Source organism: Eptesicus fuscus, chromosome 5 (genome assembly GCF_027574615.1).
Source record: "Eptesicus fuscus isolate TK198812 chromosome 5, DD_ASM_mEF_20220401, whole genome shotgun sequence".
Lineage (NCBI taxonomy): Eukaryota > Metazoa > Chordata > Mammalia > Chiroptera > Vespertilionidae > Eptesicus > Eptesicus fuscus.
In genome coordinates this window covers 25880909-25898755 of record NC_072477.1, presented here as the reverse complement: position 1 = coordinate 25898755, position 17847 = coordinate 25880909, and the positions used below count along the sequence as shown (strand labels likewise).

At 47.0% G+C, this 17847-nt stretch overlaps 3 protein-coding genes across 4 annotated transcripts in view; 1 reads left to right on the top strand and 2 right to left on the bottom strand.

The window, feature by feature from the left end:
- Positions 1-2364: 2364 nt before the first annotated feature.
- LOC129148971 (40S ribosomal protein S25-like) lies at positions 2365-2921 on the bottom strand (the record flags this gene model as incomplete). Its single annotated transcript, XM_054715473.1, is given in 2 exon segments — positions 2365-2609; positions 2612-2921. Coding segments are annotated over 2 exon segments (531 nt in total), but the record flags the coding sequence as incomplete, so codon positions are not given.
- A 538-nt stretch (positions 2922-3459) lies between these two features.
- On the bottom strand, positions 3460-14781 carry LOC103283621 (aquaporin-9-like). 2 transcript variants are annotated; one of them, XM_054715472.1, is made up of 2 exons: positions 14339-14781; positions 3460-4510 (listed from the first exon to the last, which is right to left on the bottom strand). In XM_054715472.1, exon 2 carries the CDS (start codon positions 4372-4374, stop codon positions 3523-3525), a length of 852 nt encoding a protein of 283 aa, XP_054571447.1. In that variant the 5' UTR covers positions 4375-4510; positions 14339-14781; the 3' UTR covers positions 3460-3522. The 2 variants fall into 2 exon arrangements, with proteins under 2 accessions (XP_054571447.1, XP_054571446.1); XM_054715471.1 differs by having other exon boundaries at positions 14465-14781.
- A 436-nt stretch (positions 14782-15217) lies between these two features.
- The window catches only part of SMOC1 (SPARC related modular calcium binding 1), a 135672-nt gene continuing 133042 nt past the window's right edge, over positions 15218-17847 (top strand). Inside the window, exon 1 of the mRNA XM_054715470.1 lies at positions 15218-15316. Coding sequence (XP_054571445.1) covers positions 15218-15316 — 99 coding nt within the window. The remainder of the gene's footprint in view (positions 15317-17847) is intronic.

Genomic DNA, 17847 nt, shown 5'->3' with positions numbered 1-17847 from the left:
ATAAGGAATTTTGTAGTGTATTTGGAGGTGAATCAAGCAAACAGCAAGGCAGTGGGGAAGTGCATCAGGGAAAGGAGACAAGGCCACTGTCCGAGTAGGAAAAGTCCAAACCTGTAGAGAATTTTTATGAGTTAATTGGAGCCACACTGATAACAATTGCTGGAAAGGAAAATCTCAATGGAGTGAGCAAGTGCTCTAGAGATTGGCAGCTTTGCAGCTTATTTTATACAGTAGAGGCCCGATGCACGAAGATTCGTGCAAGAATGGGCCTTCCTTCCCCTGGCTGCCAGCACCACCTTCGCTCTGGCCTGGAGCCACCTTTCCACCTTCCCACGCTGCCCAGAGGCCCAGAGTGGCTGGGGCAGTGCAGACTGCCTGCATTGCCACCATGGCGATGACGCAAGCGTCCGCCTCCAGCCCCTTGGCACCTGTGTTTGCAAATGAACCCACCATCTTTGTTGGGCTAATTTGCATACTCACTCCTGATTGGCTGGTGGGCGCCGCGAAGGTATGGTCAATTTGCATATTTCTCTTTTATTAGTGTAGATTAGAATCAGAAGAAGAGACATTAGGAGGGTTACGTGAAATACACTGGGGATAGCTTTCGGGGACGAGAGAAAGCATGGGGTGGGGATCTCTGGCATTAGATAAAAAGTAAAATGGAGAGACACATTTCTTTTACATTGGTGGGTCCAGGATAGTTAATAATTAAGATGTGCAGCACATAGAGATGATATGTGGGGAGCAAGATCACAATGAGTGGTTCTGTGGTTTCATGCTCTAGTATCTCGATTCTGCCCTGAGGGGTCTGAAAAAGGAGATTACTACTCTGATATTTCAAAGGTATGTTATCTTAGATTCAAAAGACAGTAGACAGGCTCACTTAAGGTAAAGATCCACCTTTGTCAAGGAAGCTACAGGCCTAGAATGTGACTATCTGCCATAACCCACTTTTAGTTAGGGATTTTTATGTTCAGACCATCCCATGTGGTTTCTTTGAGTTTGTAAGTCCTTCCATGCAGGCCTCCCCTGAACTTGTCAGGTTTTGTATGTGGCCCCCTTTTCGTCCATATAGCTAATGATTTATTGATGAGATGGCTACTGCTGTGGGAAATGAGGGCCTAATCCTGTTGAGGACTCATCAAAAGACTGTAGAACACACCTCAGCATTGTCTTGTTGGGGGTGAGGTGAAGAAGTTGGAGAATTTACCCCTAATTTTGATTCCTCATTGTGTGAGGGTTGCTCATGGGGGTATGACCTTCCAGGCACTTTGAATCCTCCATATAGGATGAGCAGGCAGGCACCAGTAGCCAATGGAAGCCTGCAGGCAAAAAGATGAGGTGTTGGGAGTTTAGGAAGCTGCAAGGATGCTTGTGGGCTGAGGGGATGTGGGTGAGGCTGGAATAGTGTTGTCATGTTAGTGGTGCAACTTCTCCCAAATCCACTGGATTGGTTGTGTTATTCCATCCAGGGTCCACTGGGCCCTATTTTAGTTAATTTTTTTAAAGCACTTGAAACGTGTCACAATGGCCAAGTGGTCTAAGGGGCCAGACTAAAGCACTTGGAATTTTTGTAAAGCGTTACTATTTCTTGACTTTTAAGATATCTTCCAAAGCACAAAAACAATATTTACTTATTTTTCTAAAGATAGAATAAAACTCATTCTATCTTGTAGTTATGATATGAGTGCATTGGAACTCTCTTATAAATGAAAGATATATTATGAGATCTTAATAATCTTATTTTTTCTTGTGTCTTGAAACAGTTATTTTTGTCTTCCTAGGAATGATTTTATCATTACTCATCAATTATTTCCAACTGTGGTGAAAAAGACTAAAGTAGTAAGAAAACTGAAGATGGAATTACCAAGAAGGATGAGGCAATAGTATAGTAAATCATCAGTATTTTATCATCCTCCAGTTTTCTTAATTCACTGCCTAAAGTATTATATCATTTTTCAAGAAGATATAAAAGAAAACTGGAAACATCATCTTTGTGGTCTGCATTTGATACAACTGAAAAGGCCGAATTTTTCCTTTTCTCCCTATACTGGCAAAGAGATGTAGAGGATGAGTTTTCATAATTACAGTATTACATAAGTCAGAAGATTAATGTAGCACTCTAGAATATAAGCAAATGATGGTGGTGAAATTGTGTAAAAGAAATCTTAGCCTATGAATCTTTAGATAATGATATCCTAGGTGATTTTCAATAAATTAAGAATATGTTAACGAAAAAGAGGAAATATGGTATTTTCATGCAGTTACTCAACCAGATGGACTTAATTATACAATATTTTATGACAAGAGCCTAAGCCTTCCTGTTTTCCTAAGAAGACATATGACAATATTCTTTAATCTTTTAGATTTTTAAAATTTAATAAAGTTTTATTTCTCAAAATGTATAGCTGTTGTTCCTGCATCTTCATCAGCAGCTGGGGCATCCCTACTTTTGGTGTTTCTGGTATAAATTACTTGAGCTCTGTGCTTTGAAACTAGTTTAATAAGTCTTTTCCCAAAGAGCTCTTGTAGGGGCTCCCCTGGCCAAGGAACTGGGGTCTTCCGTCTCTCAGAGACAACAGCTGGGATTAGAATAAGCCTATAGTGGTAGCTTCCTTACAGAGTTTGTCCTATGTGGCTTTATCAAACAAAACTAGGTTATGGAGCTTGTCCTGAACTTTGTCTTTGGACCATGTCTCCTTTTTGGCCTTGGCCCCAAATTTGTTCACTGGGTCTTTGTCTTTCTTGGCCGACTTTCCAGCATCCTTCTCCTTCTCCTTCTCCTTCTCCTTCTCCTTCTCCTTCTCCTTCTCCTTCTCCTTCTCCTTCTCCTTCTCCTTCTCCTTCTCCTTCTCCTTCTCCTTCTCCTTCTCCTTCTCCTTCTCCTTCTCCTTCTCCTTCTCCTTCTCCTTCTCCTTCTCCTTCTCCTCCTCCTCCTCCTCCTCCTCCTCCTCCTCTTCCTCCTCCTCCTCCTCCTCCTCCTCCTCCTCCTCCTCCTCCTCTTCCTCCTCCTCCTCTTCCTTTTCCTTCTCCTCTTTCTCTTTTTTCTTCCCTTCTTCTTAATAATAATATTCAGAATGTAACCCTTATGGGTTTGAAAATAAGGCTTTGGTGATGTTATTTCATACAGATAATGCAGTTGAGACTATCCAAATAAGTCCAAGGTCAAAGTTTCAAGTTATCAGTGCTCACTCAGCAAAAAAAAAAAAAAAAAAAAAAAAAAATTCACATGAAAGAATAACATAAACAGGGCGGAGAGAAGGCTGTTGCATGAGACAGTCCATGCTACTTTGAAGGCAGGGGGAACTGGTAGAGAAGAGGTCAGTGTTTTCAAAACTTTATTCAGTTGCTTTCCAGTAAAGTGTCCCAAATGGCTAGCAGAGAAAATTGGGCAGATCTACCCCAGTCTTATGAATACATAGACACCTGGATGCCATCTTTCCTGAAGAGAACATCAGCTCAGCCAATTGTAAACTTAGAACTAAACATGCCGCTACATTACTACATTAAACTCATGTTTTTCTAATTTGTCCTTGGTCGTTCTGCCTCAAAGTCTGGGTTTGTGTGGTGGATTTCAATGAAAAGAATATAGATGAGGCCTCCAGTGGCAGCACCAACCATAGGGCCCACGACAGGAATCCACCAGAAGTTATTTCCAACTCGGAAGACATCAAACCCCCATCCTGCCAAAGCAGTGAAAAGCCTGGGACCCAGGTCTCGAGCTGGATTCATGGCACAGCCACAGTTCAGTTCCAAAGAGGAAGTGAGGACCAAAATCAGGAGGGCGATGACAACAGGCTCTAGGCCTTTGGGGACGCTCAAGTTTCTGGAGTCAAAGATGGCAAAGACAACCATGAGGAGGAACATGGTGGACACTACTTGGTCTGCAAACGCATTTGCCAGAGACAGATACGGAGCTGGGTATGTCGCAAAAATCTGTGCTGTTGCATTTTCTCCCACGATGTACAGTTTTCCATCAGAAAAGGACATAAATGCATCATGGTAAACACCAAAGAGGATTGCAGACCCTACGAAGGCTCCCACGAGCTGGGCTCCCACATAAAAAGGAAATTTGATCCATTTCATCCGCCCAAAGAGACACATTGCAAAAGACACAGCAGGGTTGATGTGGCCACCAGACACCCCCCCAGCCACATAAACGGCCATAGCGACTGCTATTGAAAAGCCAACATTCACAGCGAGGGTTCCTCCAGAAACTCCTCGGCTGAGGACAGATTGGGCAACAGAGCCACATCCGAGAACGATCATTATACACGTGCCCAAGAACTCGGAGAGTATTTCTTTAGCCAAACTGCTCTTCAACATCAGTCTCTGCCTGACGCGTTTCCTCCTCTGTTCCCTGTTCGATGGCATTGTGGCTTCTCCAAGGACTACTCTTTCCACAAGTACCCGCTTTGTCTGCTCCCTACTTCACTCACACATGTCAGCATCTTTCGTCTTGTTGTCCCTGGACTGCAGGGTGAAACTTGAAGAACAGCTGCTCCCACTGCTGCCTCGATAAAATGTCGGACAAAAACAAAAGTGATCGTTTAGATTTTTGTGCACCAACATTTACTTGAAGTGGTTTGTGATAGTCAAATGTCGAAGGCAGGTGTGTATACAAAGAGGAAATAGATGATGTGGAAATAGAAACATGAAATGGATTGAAGATATGAAATTATTTTTATCCATCTGAAAATGAAAATGTTTTGTAATTATGGAGCAAAGGTGATGGCCATACAAAACTAGGAATAAAATTTTGAGTTTATTATATTTAAATTCTTTAAAAAATATTTTTATTGATTCTTAGAGAGAGAGGAAGGGAGAGGGATAGAGAGCAACATCGATGAGAGAGAAACATCACTGACTGACTGCCTCCTGCACACCTCATACTGGAGATCCAGCCTGCAACCCGGGCATGTGCCCTGACTGGGAATTGAACTGGTGATCTCTTGGTTCATGGGTTGATGCTCAACCACTGAGCAACACTGGCTGGGCTATATTTAAATTCTTATTAACATTTCTAACAAAAGTTGTTTTTCACTGTGTATGCTGGTTGGCCTCCAAGGTGGCTCCCACTGATCCCTGCCTTCTGGTATTCACACCCATATGTATTCCCCTTCAACATTGTTCCAGGATTGGTCTGTGTGATCAATAGAATATGGCAGAAGTGATGGTTTGTCACTTTTGAGATTAAGTTATAAAAGACTGGCTTCCATCTTGGGCTCTCTCATTGATCACTTGCTCTGGGTGGAAGCCAGCTATCCTATTGCGAGGACCCGTGTGGAGAAGAATGAAAGCGTCCAGCCAATAGCCAGTGAGGAATCAAGGCCTGCTAACAACTACATGGCTGAGATTGGAAGTGGGTCTTCTAGCCATAGATAATGGTAACCCTTTGCTGATAGGCTGACTGCAACTAGAACTGGGTACATAGACTATGGGGTCACCCTAGCTGGTCTGGCTCAGTCGATAGTGCCTGCCTGCAGACTGAAGGGTCCTGGGTTTGATTCCAATCAAGGTCACCTGCCCGGGTTGTAGGCTCAATCCCCAGTTGGGGGCATGCGGGAGGCAGCCGATCAATGATTCTCTCTCATCATTGATGTTTCTATCTCTCTCTGCCTTTCCCTTCCTCTTTGAAATAAATAAAAATATATTTAAAAGATTATGGGGTCCAGAGGAAAACAAAAATGGGTGGGGGGTCCTTGTTAAAAAATTATTAAAAATTTCAAGACATCAACAGCAGAGGATTAAGCCAAATGTGAGACTTTTTGTGACTACAATAGGTTGCACACCTATGAAGCTGGCCCTGACTGCAGCCTCATGAGAGACCTTGAGCCAGAACCACGCAGCTAAGCCATTCCTAGATTCCTGATCCATAGAAACGGTGAGATAATGTTTGTTGTCTTAAGTTTTTGGAGTAATTTGATATGTAGCAATAGATAATGAATATAGTATCCCTTTATTCCTACTTCTGTAAATTATTTGTAAAATTACCTAAAACTATAAAAACATAGCCCTGGGTGGTGTGGCTCAGCTGGTTGGACATCATCCCGTGCACTGGGAGGTTGCAGGCTCGATTCCTGGTCCAGGGCACATGCCGGGGTTGCGGGCTCGAGCCCCTATCCATGTTGCACTGTCACATTGGTGTTTCTCTCTCCCTCTTTCTTCCTCTCTCTTGAAAAATCAATAAACTATTAAAAAAATAGAACATAAAATTTGTTTGACTGGTTTGTCTCTGCACTAATGTATTAAAACATGAAATAAGTCCATCAGACCCAGATGGTAAATAGTGATAACTATTTTTTCTGGACTACTGAGAGTTAAAGGGATAACAGTGATCTTGTTAGTTGCAAATTTAGTTACATGTTCTTTCCTGCCTCAGTGCTTTTGCACATGCTGTTTGCCATGCCCAGAATGCTTCCCCTCTTCTCTTTGTTCAGCTTAAACATCACATTCTCAGGAAAGTTAACCCTCCAGACTGAGTTAGGCATCTTTTTTAATAACTCCCAAAACACCCTGTATATCTTTGCAGTTCTGTGGACACTGTAATTAGTGAATTATTAATAACTAGAGGCCTGGCCTGCGGGATTGGGCCAAAACAGGCTCTCTAACATCCCCCGAGGGGTCCTGAATTGCAAGAGGGTGCAGGGGCCAGGGAGGAATGCAGGAGGCTGGCCAACCGGGGAGGGACCACGGGAGGGCTCCAGGTTGTGTCCAGCCTGTCTTGCTCAGTCCTGATCAGCTGGACCCCAGCAGTATGCTAACCTACCAGTCGGAGCCTTCCCCTGGGTGGTCAGTGCACATCATAGAGAGTGGTTTTAGCATATCATTAGCAAATTACACTCTGATTGGTTGACTGGCTGACTCGCTGACCGGACACTTAGCATATTAGGCTTTTATTATATAGGACTAGAGGCCTGGTGCATGAAATTCATGCACTAGGGGGGAGTTGTCCCTCAGCCAAGCCTGTACCATCTCCAATCTGGGACCCGTTGGGGGATGTCCGACTGCTGGTTTAGGCCCAATCCTGCAGGCAGTTGGACATCCCTCTCACAATCCAGGACTGCTGGCTCCCAACCTCTTGCCTGCCTGCCTGCCTGCCTGATTGCCCTTAATGATCTTTCTTTCTTAGCGATCTGTCTGCCAGCCTGATCATCCCCTAACCACTTCCCTGCCAGCCTGATCAATGCCTAACTGCTTCCCTGCTGGCCCGATTGCCCCCAACTGCCCTCCCCTGCAGGCCTGGTCCCCCCAACTGCCCTCCCCTGCAGGCCTAGTCCCCCCCAACTGCCCTCCCCTGCTGGCCCGGTCACCCCTAACTGCCCTCCCGGGCAGGCCTGGTCCCCCCCAACTGCCCTCCCCTACAGGCCTGGTTGCCCCTAACTGCCCTCCCCTGCTGACCTGGTCCCCCCCAACTTCCCTTCCTCCCCTGTAGGCCTGATTGCCCCCAACTACACTCCCCTGCCAACCTGGTCACCCCCAACTGCCCTCCCCTGCCGGCCATCTTATGACCACATGGGGGCGGCCATCTTGTGCGAGGGCATGTTGGCCAATTTGCATATTACCTCTTTATTATGTAGGATTAGTTGCATAATGTCTGTCTTCCCACTAAACTATAAGCTCTTTGAGGTTAGTCACCTGCTCCCTTTGTTCTTATTGTGTTCCCAGTGGCTAGTGCAATACTAGGTACACTGTTGGGATGCAATGAAATTTGTTTAATTGACTAGTTTGTCTCAGTGTCAATGGGTTAGGACCAAATGGTGATGATTTATATGAAAGAGGTCCTTTTAGCAATGCTTTCTGTGGAGTACCCAACTGTGGTGATTACATAGTTGGGCCTTCACAGTACCCAACGGTGAAGACATGGAAAAGGCTCCTTGCGATAGCCTAGGCTTCAGTGTAACCAATACAAACCAATGAAGCCCACAAATGAAAATCAAAGCAGTTGAGTGTGGAAAATTCATACACATGGAAACAGGAGTCAACCTTCAGTAATACACAAACTAGAGCGTGCAAATATAGCATATGCTGCTGACTCCTAAAACCAATAGATTTAAGAGGATGCCAAAACTTGTGATGTGTGTGTAAAATTTAAGGATCACCCTTGATAAGGTTAATCTTTGTGGTTAAGCCTCAGTTCTTCATCTGCATAATGGGACTGATAATACCGACTCCATAGGCTGGGCCTGAGGACATGAGAACACATAGAAAAAGTGCTTAGCAAAAAGTTCAGCTGTTAGTAGCACAAGGTAGATTGGGTTCAAGTTCTGGTCTGATAGTTGTTTCTGGCTATGTGAGTTATGTAGCCTCCCCAAAATCTCAGTTTCTTTCTTAGCGAGCGGTATCTACCTCATAGAGTAGGGGACAATAATGGCATCTACCTCATAGAGTAAATGCCAGAGAGTGTGTTTAAGGTCTGTGTATTTGGCATTTACTAAGCCCTCCTCCTCCTCCTCCTCCTCCTCCTCCTCCTACTACTACTATTACTAATTTTGAAACCAGGTCACAGAAAAGTAACCTAGTGAAGAGAGATTCCCTGGTAGGTGGAAGAGGGGAAAGAAATAGAAACATGAATACAGAAGATCGCCAAGAATATTTTCACAAAGATGTGCATTATTCTTGGTGATCATAATTGACCACTGGTCTCTTTAAGAGGCTCCTTTCTTGCCACCCTGGCACCATGTGGCTTGAGCTTTGTCGAAGTTTGTTCTTGGTTCCTCCCCCTGGAAGGTGTCTAAAAGAGGGAAATACCAGAAGTAAATTTTTTTGTGGCATCAATAGTCTGGGTAAAAATAGAACTACCATGTGATCTAGCAACTCTGCTTCTGGTATTTATCTGAAGAAAACCAAAACTCTAACTTGAAAAGGTGTCTGCACCCATGTTCTTTGCGGCATTATTTACAATAGCCAAGATGTGGAAACTACCTAACTGTCCACTGATGAATGAATGGATAAAAAATGTGGCATACATGTACAATAAAATATTATTCAGCCATAAAAAATAAGGAGGTCATGCCCTTTGTAACAACATGGATGGGCCTTGCGAGCATTATGCTAAGTGAAATAAATCAGAAAAAGACAGATACAGTATAATATCACTGATATGTGACATTTAAAAACAAAGCAAAACAACAACAATAAACTGAGCTCATACAGAGAACAGATAGGTGGTTGCCAGAGGTGGCGGATGGAGGTGGCAAAATGGGTGAAGAGAGTCGAGAGGCACAAACTTCCAGTTTATAAGATGAATAAACTCTGTGGATGGAATGTATAGCATGGTGACTATATAGTTAACAATACTGTATTGTATACTTGAAAGTTGCTAAGAGAGTAGATCTTAAAAGTTCTCATCATAAGAAAAAATATTGTAACTATGAGGTGACAGATGTTAACTAGACTTATTGTGGGAAACATTTCACAATATATACAAATATCAAATCATTATGGTGTACACCTTGGGCAAATACAATGTTATATGTCAATTACATCTGGAAAAAAAAAGAGTTTGGGTGTCTGGCTCTAAGGCCATTAGTATTTTTGAGCTGGACATGCAGAGCTAGAGGAAGCTACACGGAACCCTCTGGACTCTGTTGTCCATGGTTCTTTCATTTGACAACTCAGGCTGTCATAATAATGAGAGCCCCTACTCTAGTTGTCCCAGTATTTTATTCTTCCTTAGCAACATAAACCCTGATGTTTAGCTGAATACCTTTGGCCTACTTGAGCTAAGACTATTCCCCTCTCACCCCCTCCCCCCCGCCTTCTTTGTAGGTAGATGTGGTCATATGACTACGTTCTAGCCAATAGATAAAATTAAATGTGACTTCTGGGAAGTGTTCTTAAAAATAGAGGCATGTTCACCATAGCTGGTTTTGCTCTGTGGATAGAGCATTGGCCTGTGCGGACTGAAGGTCCCGGATTCAATTCCAGTCAAGGGCATGTACCTGGTTGCAGGTTCCCTGGCCCTGGTTTGGGTGAGTGCAGGAGGCAACCAATCTATGGGTCTCTCTCACACGATGTTTCTCTTTGTCTCTCCCTTTCCCTTCCACTCTCTCTAAAAATCAAAGAAAAAATACCTTCAGGTGAGGATTAACAAAAACAACAGCAGCAAAAAATAGAGGCATGCTCTTCTTTTACCCTTTTCCCTCTCCGTTGACTGGAAAACAGATGTGATGGCTAGACTTGAGCAGCCATCTTGGACCACGAGGCAGAAGCTGCTCATTAAGAATGACAGAGCGACACTAGAGGCCCCTAGGTTAGAAGGAACTACACTATACTGAGAGGGGAGTTTGGGGACAAAAGAGAGAAATAAGCTTCTAAATTGTTTGTCACTATAATTATCTTTGTCATGCATATTTACATCCTTATTGAGATGTAACTGACAAAACTGTAAGATATTTAAAGTGTTTGATATGTGTGTACAGTGTGAATTGACTCCCCCATTGAGTTAATTAACACATCCATCACCTCACATATTTACCTTGTGTGTGTGTGTGTGTGTGTGTGTGTGTGTGTGTGTGTGTGTGTGAGTTGTCATGCATATCTAAAATTTAAGGACTGATCTGGTAAGGTTAACTTCAGTGGGTGAACCTCCTCTGCATAATGGGACTAATAATATCTCCTCCAGCCAATACCAAGTGTTACTGCAAGTGAGATTATACTGTATCTGTCTTTTTCTGATTTATTGCACTTAGAAACAGAACCCAGGGATTTTGGTGTCCCAGGCTTCTGAGCTCAGTAGTTTATTTGAAAAGAGTCAGACCTTAGATACAACTCACCTTTTCCTGTTGGTAGCTGTTGTCACAAGTGAAGCAAACATAAATCAAGGTATATTTATATTATAGAAGCCCCTTTCTCCAAAGCCCCATTCCAGATCTACCTTCTTCATGAGACCTTCCCTATCCATTAGGTCTATAGTGGGTCCCCGCTCCCTGAGTGCCTATAACACATCTCAGGCTTCGCTCTCAAATATGGTCCCCAAGTATCTGTTTGCTGTGTGTGTGTGTGTGTTTTTTTTTAGAATATATTTTATTGATTTTTTACAGAGAGGAAGAGAGAGGGATAGAGAGTTAGAAACATCGATGAGAGAGAAACATCGATCAGCTGCCTCTTGCACAACCCCTACTGGGGATGTGCCTGCAACCAAGGTACATGCCCTTGACCGGAATCGAACCTGGGACCCTTGAGTCCGCAGGCCGATGCTCTATCCATTGAGCCAAACCGGTTTCGGCTGCTGTGTGTTTTTAATTAGACTGTAACCTCTCAAGAGGGCAGGGTGTGCATCCAAAAGTCCCTCATAATGATGAGCATGTGCTGGGCACAGGAGATGCATCAAAGTGCTTGTTAAAATGAATGGGGAACCCTAACCAGTTTGGCTCAGTGGATAGAGAGTCAGCCTGCAGACTGAAAGGTCCCAGGTTTGATTCCGGTCAAGGGCATGTACCTTGGTTGTGGGCACATCCCCAGTAGGAGGTTTGCAGGAGGCAGCTGATCGATGTTTCTCTCTCATTGATGTTTCTAACTCTCTATCCCTCTTCCTTCCTCTCTGTAAAAAAATCAATAAAATATATTTTAAAAAAATGAACGGGGAGGTTTTATTCCTGTAGACAAGACAAGGCAAGCTTCCTATACAGAACAGACTTATTTGAAATGGGCATTCCTAGCTAGTACTAAATATTCGAGGCCCTTAGGCCTCAATATGGGATATAAAGTATTTTTTTTCTTCTACTGAAATATCCCCTTGCAAACACAAGTCCCACAGGACCAGAGGTATGGCTGAAACTGGACAGACCAGATGCTGGGATAGCTAGATTTATTTATAAGCCTGGACTCCAGGGAAAGAAGAAACTTGTCAATTTCACTCTTTGCTTGGATCTAAAGATGGAGCCTGGCAAAGAGACGCTGTTTGGGACTAATAGTCCTCTGGAATTTCTAACCTTTTCTGGACTTGGGAGAAGAAAATGCATCATTTGAATGATGGCCATGGTTTCGACAGGCCCCGCATGCCAACCAGAGGGAAAGAAAATACTTGCTGAGCAAAGTAACTGGAAAGCAGTCGCTCATATTTTAAACTGAGCTACATGGTTGCAATCCAGACTAATGTAGACTTTTGGACCAGAGACTACTTGGAAGTAAGTAGTCTGGCTGGAAGGCAGCATGTGGTGTTATGGATGGAAAGGACTATTGCAATGCCTTTTCCCTGGGCAGTTGGTGTTGCCAGAGACTGGGGGCCATCTCAAGCATATTTACTTACTCCAACAGATTTCTCAATAATTCCAGCAACAGAAAGAAGTTGACCAGCCTGATGGGGGTGCATATAGCCAGGTGGTAGAGTCAGGACAAACCGTCAGGCTTCTGAGCCCAGCGGTAACATTTCCATCCGCTGGGTAAACACTTAGGTGGGCACACGGGAATTGATGTAAGTGCTGCGTGAGGCGCAGTAGTACTGGACAAGTGTCATGAGGCCAGCTGGGCGGGTTCCCAGGATGCCAGGTTGCAAGGGCTGTTTCCAGGAAGGGTTGACCCTTGCTGTTTCCACGCTCTTTCCCTGGAGCTCAGTGAAGCTCAGCAATCTCAGTTCCCTCGCAGGGCACTGGAGAAATCCCCAAGGAGCACACAGGGAATGTCGAATCCTATGGCTTTTAGTATGGGACATTGCAGTCCAGGCGGCGTGGCTCAGTGGTTGAGTGTGACCTATGAACCAGGAGGTCATGGTTCAATTCCCAGTCAGGGCACATGTCCGGGTTGCAGGCTCGATCCCCAGTGTGGGCATGCAGGAGGCAGCCGATCAATGATTCTCTCTCATCATTGATGTTTCTAACTCTCTCTCCCTCTCTCTCTCTCTCTATAATATATATATATATATATATATATATATATATAATTATTTTTTTAAAAATATATTTTGTTGATTTTTTACAGAGAGGAAGGGAGAGGGATAGAGAGTTAGAAACATCGATGAGAGAGAAACATCGATCAGCTGCCTCCTGCACACCTCCTACTGGGGATGTGCCCGCAACCAAGGTACATGCTCTTGACCGGAATCGATCCTGGGACCTTTCAGTCCACAGGCTGACGCTCTATCCACTGAGCCAAACCAGTTAGGGCTATTTATTTATTTATTTTAAAAGATGGGCCATTGCAGTCATCGTATGGGAGAGGCAGAATTAGACTGAAAACTTGGGCTTGAATCTCGAATGTCTTTCACCAGCCAAATGAGGGCAGGCGAGTCACAATCTCATAGAGGATCCGTTTACTTCCAGTGAAGTTGAATCTATCTACTACTTGCCAGATGGTGATACTTCCAATGTAATCATTCTAAGGGCTTTATATACTCCATCTTTTTAAAAACCCTGAAAACAAATCATGAGGTGGATGGTATTTTTATCCCTTTTACAGGGGGAAAATCGGATCCCAGACAAGTAAAGTGACTCATGCAAGGTTATACCACTAGGTGGCAGACCCAGGATTTGAACCCATCCTGTCCAGCTCCAGAGAGCAGGTCTGACCACCGCACTGTGTCCCAGCAGAGGAAGCTAGGCAGTTGTCTAGAGGTGTTCTTCATTTTTTTGTTTGGAGAACTACAAGTACGCTGTTAGTGTCCCGGCATCAAGTCCAGGCCTTTTGGTCTGAGGGTGCTGGGGGGAGTTGAAGCCTTTTAAGCGGGGCGTGGTGCAGTCAGGCTTGCTCTCTGGAAGAATAACTGACTCCAGGGTGGGAAGCTTGTTCATACAACCCAGGAGGGAAGTCGTAGGGGGCAGAGCTAACCTTTGTCAGGGCCTCGCAGGCCCAGACAAGGAGGAGGAGTTAAGCGTTGGTGCTGCTTCTAGTCTGGCCGGGAAAAGAATTTTTTCTTGTGAAGTGGGTGGTCCATACCAACGGGAGCAAACTCCAAGGGTTGTGCCCCACACAAACAGAGAAACCTGGCTCCCCTGGGTGAATGTACTGGTTTGGAGCTGGTGTGATGCTTGGCTATTTCCAAGATGGCTCTCTGGGGACCACCCTGGGCAGAACCTTTCAACTTCCAACTGGACCCTTTGCTGCGCTGTCCTATCCAAGTGGGTCAGGCACCCAGGAGAGGTCTCCCCTCCCTCCTCTGACCCATCTCTGGGGTCTTTGCATCCACAGACTCCCTCTCCCCGACCAGGAGACCCGGCGCCTTTGACCCCCTCTCCCAGGGCTCCCAGGCCACAGAGAGGCTACCCCTGGGCCCTCCAGTTTAAGGCCGGGAGCCGGAATGCCTGGGGTTCCAATCCCAGATCCACCACAGGCCACTGGTGGGCCATTATTCCACACCCACAGGGCCCTCCCAGGAGGCAGATGCCGAGCAGGGCTTCACCTGGTCTCTTTGACACTTCTCCGGGCCTGGGACAACCGCTGTAGGACTTGGGTGTCACCTTCTGGAAGCTTCTTTGAAAGAAGTTAATGTGCCCACTCCCCACTCCCAACGCCAGTAACAGCCTACCCTGTAGGGGCCATCCAGTGACTTCCCAGTTCTTCCTGGTGTTGACACAGCGGGTAAGCAGATTTCTTGGCGCCTCTGCGCCCCAGTACCCTTATCAGAAAATTGGGGCTGGGAGACTTCCCCTGTCTATTTCACTGGGCTGTTGTGGCAACTCAAGCCCTGGTGCTGAAATCTCTACGTGCCTAAGGCATTGCTGTTAGCTGGGTGGGCGTTCTGGTAGGGTAAGGCTGCTGCCGCTTTAGGCTTCCTCGGGCAGCAGGGCGGGCAGAAAGTTCCTCTGGATCCCAGTCTCTGCCAGAGCCCACCGAAGGGGACCAACTGTGTGTCTCTCCTCTGGGGGGGTGGACCGCGAGCCGCCCCTCTATCTTCTCTCCCATTGGTTTTCACCTGCCAGAGGGGCGGCTGCTACGGGCCTCTCGGCCCGTCAATCAGGGCCACCGGGCTCCGCCCCGCCCCCCTCGGGGGTTTATAACGGGAATTCCCATGGCCCGGGCTCTGGCAACCAACCTGCTGCCGCCGGGACCGGCCCAGCCGAGCGACTGCCGCGCGCAGAGCACACGCTCGCGCCCCAGCTCCCTCCTTCGCGGTTCATGACCGCGCGCTCTGCCCGCAGCCTCCGCCAGTCCGCGCTGCACCTCCGCGGCCGGCCGCCCTCCGCCACCGCCAGGGCCCCCGAGGGAAGGAAGGCGGCAAGGCAGGCGCGGCAGTGCGCCCGGCGGAGCCCGCGACCCCGGCCCGCAGCCCGCTGGCACCATGCTGCCCGCGCGCGGCGCCCGCCTGCTCACGCCCCACTTGCTGCTCGTGTTGGTGCAGTTGTCCCCGGCTCGCGGCCACCGCACCACCGGCCCCCGGGTAAGTGCGCCCCCAGTCGCGCGCCTACCTGCCCAGGGAGACCAAGGTCGCTCGCTCTCATCCTTGGGGGAGGGGAGGGGGGGGGGGGTGGGGGGGAGGGAGTAGGGGGAGAGGGGGAAAGAGGAAGGGAGGTGTCAGACCTTGTCCCCTCCCAACCCCCCCAGTCTGCTGAGGGCTTCTTGGAGAAGTTGCTGAAATAAAAATTTCTCCCATTGTCTGTCCCCCACCCCCAATCCTTTCTTGCAGCAGCGACTCTGCCTAGCCCCGAAACCCGAACTGTCACCGATGGGTTTTCTTCACAGATCTCTCCTCCCAGGGCGTTGTGCTCTCGCTCTCCGCTCCCGTAGGGCTGCCTGTGGTCTCACGCTGCGCCCGCTCCCGCTCCCGGAGCGCTGGCCTTCTTGGCAGGCGGCGGGGGGCAGCTCTGCCTCCAGAGTTTTAGGTTACCCGAGAGCCACACAAGGACCTTGTGTTGTTTTAAAAAGCGATCGCTGCTCGTAAAACCCACAGCAGATAATTTTAATGCTCCCTCCTGCTGGCTACAGCCCTGGAGGAGGCTAGAGGTGGGGGGGGGGGGGGGGGCGCTGTGGCGAGGTGGTAGAAACTGGAGGTGCGCAGCGTGCAAGGGTCTCTTCCCCCGGGCTTGGGGCTGGGAGCTTGGACTCCTTGGTGAACCTTGGTCTGATTGGAGGTTCTGAACGATGTGAAACGTGCCAATTCTGTGCACAGGACAGGCCGTGCAGGGCATTGTAAACTCTCCTGGAACCCACAGCATTGTGTTCATTTTTGGTCTGGATTATTGTCCTCCACCTCCACCCCCCCCCCCCCCAAATTGGTCTAATGAAGAATTCCACTGCCTTAAAAAGTACTATTAAACCACTTCGTTGTTCATTTGACTAAACAATTGGCCAAATTGTATTTAGACCATCTCTGGCCAAGAATTAGCTTATGGCAGGCCAGTGGGCCTCTCCGGGTAGCTGCTTGCCTCCATTGACATCTTGGGAGTCCCCGAAGTAGCTAGGACCTTTGTAAAAACAAGGTTGGCTCCTTAATCAATGTGTGCTTTCCTGGATATCCTTGGGCCTAGCCTCGTTACCACCTGTTCAGATGGCAGGTTCTTTATTCATAGCTCTTGCTATATGAGAATCGTCTTTATAGCTGTCGTGTGGAGAGCAAAAAGCCTTGCAAAGTTTGACGAGCTTTAACGACTGCCCAGATGCTGGCTGATTACATCCGAGCCCAGCTATCACTGTGAGATCAGATTTGCAGCCACTTAGGAAAGAAAAGTGTTTGTCCCCGTGTTGGGCCGGCCCTTGCTTTTATGACCAGATGTGCAACAGCAGCAGTTAAAGTGCCGCAGATTAGATCCAGGGCGTGTCATAAATCCTCGACAGCAGGCATTTCCAAAGCTGGGGCAAGTAAGGGCTCCGGGAGTGACTTTTATGGATGCAGTTGAGGATGCCTTTTAAATGAAGCTGCTTGGTTTGATATTAGGACCCGCAGCTCTTAAACTCTGAGGTCAGGAGAGCCATGGCGTTCCCTCCAATAATTAGGAACAGTCAAAAAAGAGATGCAGACCAGAGCACCCCGACTGAAATCTGGATGCCCGCCCACACGAGGGGCCTGGAGACAAATGGTGGGGGGCTTATTTGCTGCTGGGCATGTCTAGCGTCTTAAGCCATATGGCTCTCCTTCCCTGACTCCTGACATTGGAGGAAGCAACTTTCAGGGGAAAGCCAGGGTATTGGTTAGGTTTACCCTCCAACTTCTTTAGTTTTCAGTTCCATAGAAGTGGTAGAACATAAATAGGAACGGTGAATAGGTTTGTGTGTGTTCCACCTGCATCTCCCCTCATGCGCTGCGCCCCCCCTCCCCCCACGTGTGTGTTTAGAAAGTACCCAGGGGAAGCTGCTGTCTTGAGCATGTGGTTACCTGAGTGCATTTATAGGCAACGACAAAGGCTACCATTTATGAATGCTTGGGCTAGGTATTTCCAGGATCGCTTATGCTCATAAGAACATTTTGCACATGAAACCCAGGGAGGCGACACGGCTTGCTTGAAACACTCACGGTGCATTTGCAGCTCTGGGAGCCGAAGCACAGTTTATGTGGATTTACAGGTTGTGTGCTTGCCACACCACCAAGCAGCTGCAGGGAGTGTTCCCCACACCAGGGCTGCCGTCACTGTTAAAGGAAGAGGTAGCTCAATGAGAAAAGACTGAACCCAGATGCATCAGGCGAGTCTGTAAGAGAGGGTTAGTAATAATATTTTTGGATATTAAGGGTGCTGTCTTTGAGTTTCGACCTATTGCAAAGACCGCACTTCTCTCATGTGGCTCCTTGGTGGCCTCTGAAGTGTGGCTCGGATGGCGAGTGGCAGTGTCATAGGAGGAGCAGAAACATCTGGCGTGCTGCAGTGTTCCCTCGGGCACCCCTCGGACTCTTCTGTTAATCTTTTGAGTGACAGAAGCTTAAGGATTGGCATCTTTTCCAGCTGGCTTTCTAGGAAACCGAGAGCATGCCCTTTTGGT

Coding starts and splice junctions, on each gene's coding strand:
- LOC103283621 (XM_054715472.1), bottom strand. CDS start 4,374: ATGCCATCGAACAGGGAACAGAGGAGGAAACGCGTCAGGCAGAGACTG.